This window comes from Gavialis gangeticus, unplaced genomic scaffold, assembly GCF_001723915.1.
Source record: "Gavialis gangeticus isolate Ggan-Ray unplaced genomic scaffold, GavGan_comp1, whole genome shotgun sequence".
NCBI classification, from domain to species: domain Eukaryota; kingdom Metazoa; phylum Chordata; order Crocodylia; family Gavialidae; genus Gavialis; species Gavialis gangeticus.
This window is the reverse complement of record NW_017729008.1, coordinates 44,781,155-44,784,786: the sequence shown is the minus strand read 5'-3', so window position 1 is coordinate 44,784,786 and position 3,632 is coordinate 44,781,155. Positions and strand designations below refer to the sequence as shown.

General features: G+C 51.8%; 1 protein-coding gene across 1 annotated transcript in view; it reads left to right on the top strand.

Moving 5' to 3' along the window:
* GOLGB1 (golgin B1) overlaps positions 1 to 3,632 on the top strand; it is a 57,748-nt gene that overhangs the window by 18,524 nt on the left and 35,592 nt on the right. The window contains exon 5 of the mRNA XM_019509715.1: positions 2,979 to 3,131. Within this exon, the coding sequence (XP_019365260.1) occupies positions 2,979 to 3,131 (153 nt within the window). The remainder of the gene's footprint in view (positions 1 to 2,978; positions 3,132 to 3,632) is intronic.

Sequence of the window (3,632 nt, the reverse complement as noted above, 5' to 3'; positions counted from 1 at the left end):
CAGCAGATCAGGCAGGGAGCAAAGGGCCAGGAGCAGAAGGCAGAGCAGCATATGGGGGAAGAGGTTCAACATGATGTTCAGGAAGGGAGCAGGCCTAAAAGGTTGGCTCCTGCTGACCTGATCTGTCTGGACTTCAGTGCGGTGTTTGATGAGACTCCACACAGGACTTTCATTATCTAAATGGAAGAATACACACTTGTGACGAGCAAGGCAAGAGTGGCAGGAAGCTGGCTAGAGGCGTGACAGCATTCGGCTGTGCTGCCAGGTGGACTGTTGAGCTGGAGGGAAGTTACTAGTGCAGTTCCTGAAGAGTCTTAATATATTCCTTAATCATCTTGGCACAGAGAGTAGGAGGGTGCTTGTGGCTGGTACAGAACTGGGAAGCATTGCCCATGCAGAGGGAAGTTGGAGTACATCACAGAAGGAACTGGATAATAGCAACAGGAGGAAATTTAACAATTCAGGGTGTAAAGTCATGCACTTAAAGGCTCGGGACAAGTCTTTCTGCTCTAAACTAGAAGTTGAAATGATGAGAGGAGAAAGATGTAGGTGTGTGAGTCAATCACAGGGTGATGACGAGCCACCAGCATGACAGCCACAGAGCAGGCAAGTGTGATCCCAGGAGGCTTTTAGGCAAGACATTTCCAGTAGAACGAGGGAAGTGTTACAAGGTGCTGCTGAGACTCAACTAGAAAATGGCCCAGGTCTGGTCACCTGCGGGCAGGAGAGAGGACCCCTCACTACAGTAAGTGCAGGGACACATAAGAAGAGTCAAGGGACTGGACAGCCCGCTGTTCAAGAGGAGGCTGAATCAGCTCAGCTTATTTAGTCTGCAACAGGATGCTCAACCTCGGCCCCCGGAGCCACAGAGTCCAGCCTGTGGGGCTCCCCATGGGTCAGGAAATTTAGCAGCAGGGGAGCAGGGACAATTAATGCTGCCGCTCCTGCCCACTGCCAACTTCCCAAGCCCCATGGGGCAGGTCAGAGCTAGGCTGCACCCCCTTCCCAATTGGGGCCCATTATCCCCACCAAGCTGGGCCATGTACCTTCCCCTTGCAGGCCTGGACTGGGCCAAGTCATGCCTCCTCCCCTCCTTTGGGGCCTAGTTGGCCCCTTTCCTTGTGCAGCTGGACTGGGGCTGCACTGCCCACCTCTGCCCTCTGCATGGTCAGATGGGGCCTTGCCATACCTGTCCCAGGCACCAAATTGGGTTCACCAGCCAGATCCAGCCTATGGAGGAATCGGGCAGTGCCCATTTGGCCTGCTGGACAATACTGAGCACCACCTGTCTAGAAAGAGCCACGTTGGTGTGATGTGAGGCAGAAGACAGGGCAGTGTGGTACATTAGAGACCCACTCATGCAGAGAGGGATGAATTTAGAGCAGCGATTCTCAGCCAGGGTCCCACATGCCCTGCAGTGCTGGCACTGTGAGGTGTGCAGACGCAGTTCACAAGATAAGCCCAGGGATTTCAAATAGGAATCCAGAGTATTAAAACCATCCTGACCCACTGTGGTGTTTGCAGCAGGAAAATTAATTGCTCTATTATCTTTCTGTAATCCAAAAAAGAGGGAGAAGTAAGAGCTGGCATTTTCCATGGGGACTTTGAGTCTATCAAGAGGTGCCTCAAGTCTAAAAAAGGTTGAGAACCACTGGTCTAGCAGAGCAGAGCAGTCATGTCCCCTCACGGCCTCTCTAGATATGCAGGAGAGGGTGATTTTAAATTGAAGGACCGTGTTGATTCAGGAACAAGTGGGGCTGAACTGGCCAGCAACGACTTCAGGCTAGAAATTAGAAGTGGGTTTCCAAGCATCCAAGGAGAGATGTCCTGGAACAGCCTTCCAGGAGGAGCAGTGGTGACAAGAAACCAGACTGGTGTTAATAGGGAGGCAGATACCCTTCTGAAGGGGATTATTTGACCCGGTTGCCCGACGTAGCAGGGGATGAGCCCCAGCAATGCAGCTGGTCTCTTCCAGTCTCAGGCCCCTGCGATCCCAGCCTGGCCTAACCTACTAGCTCCTTTGCCGCAGAGGATGTGTTGCTGGAGGGAAGTGATTTCTCTCTGGCGAGTGCTGGCATGTGAAGGCACAGAGGGTTTGTGTGGGGAGCACGTGGTGTGCCAGAGGTGATGGCCATTACTGGCTTGTTTTGGCAGTTGTGGTGGGCACAATATATACGTATTTATTTATTTATTAGTGGGTTTTGACGTGCCAAAATGAGGCCATATGTTAAGCTGACATGCTTTCCATGTCTTTCTAGGTGAAACTCCAAAGCAATGTGCGCTTCTGGGCTGGGGACAGTGACGTGTCCTGAGCAAACCTAGGCTTCAGCCTGTATTTTGACAGCACTTTCTGTACTTTGAGCTCTGTCAGCTCCACAGGCGGGGTAGTTTGTTAGCCCAGAGAGCAGCTGCTGCCGTTACTGTGTTAATGGTTACACTTGTGTGCTCCCTTGTGCCACGTGCTGGGCTGCTGCGAGTCCCTCTGCTCTGGCTAGATACTGCCTTAGGGCTCCCTATCTCTTTGTCCATGCCAAAAGTTGGCACCTCAAATTCAAGCAGACACTGCCTAACCCCAGTCTGGTCGATAACTGTCTTTCTTCGTCCTTTTCCTATCAGGAAGATTTAACTGCCCGTTGCTAATTAAAGGGGTCCCCTCTTTCTCTCATTAGTAATAGTCAGGAGGTGCATATGAGTTGCAAGTCAAGGCACCCATGTGGGTCTGATTGCATGAAACTTGCAGGTTGTAGCCAGACCATGGAGCGGAGGGACTTGGATAACTGCTCATAGCATCGTTTACTGTGGAATAACTGGAGTCATTTTACATCGCAGCAGCTAATGAAAGAGTGAGGAATTAGGGAACAGAGCAATAAGGAAGCAGGTTGCGGTTAAGAACAACCCAGTACCCTGCACTCCAGTTGAGACTGAGTTGTTATGCTAGAGAGTGGTGTTTTCTCATTGTTTACCTCCTTTCCATTCAGAATGACCAGAGGACGAATGAAGAGCACAGAGGAGAGGCTGAATCTCTGAAACAGCAGCTCCAGGAGCAGGAGGAGACTCTCAGGGACTTGAGGGAGCAGCTAGCTGCAGCCAGAGAGAGCCAGAAAGACATGCAGGCCAACCAAGCAGCCCAGGTAGGAAGATGGGGTCCAGCCATCTAAGCACTTGCTAGCGGCAAGTCATAGATTCATAGATGTAGAGTCGGAAGGGACCTAAGTAGATCATCAAATCTGACCCCCTACCCTGGGCAGGAGAGAACTGGGCTCATATGACCCCGGGTAGGTAATTTTCAAGCCTCCTCTTAAAGACCCCCAGGGTAGGAGTGAGGACCACTTCCTTTGGAAGTTGGTTCCAGATCTTAGCTGCCATGACTGTGAAGTAGCGCCTCCTGATGTCCAGCCTGAATCTACTCTGTCAACTTGTGGCTGTTATTTACTCTCAGAGGCGCTCGGGGGAACAAGGTCACTCACATTCCCTGCTGGTCCCCCCTAGTAAGTTTGTAAATGGCCATCAGGTCCCCTCTCAGCCTTCTCTTGTGGAGGCTGAACAGGTTCAGGTCCCGTTGCCTCTCCTCATAGGGCCTGCCCTGCTGCCCCCTGACCATGCGAGTGGCCCTCCTCTGGACCCTCTCCATG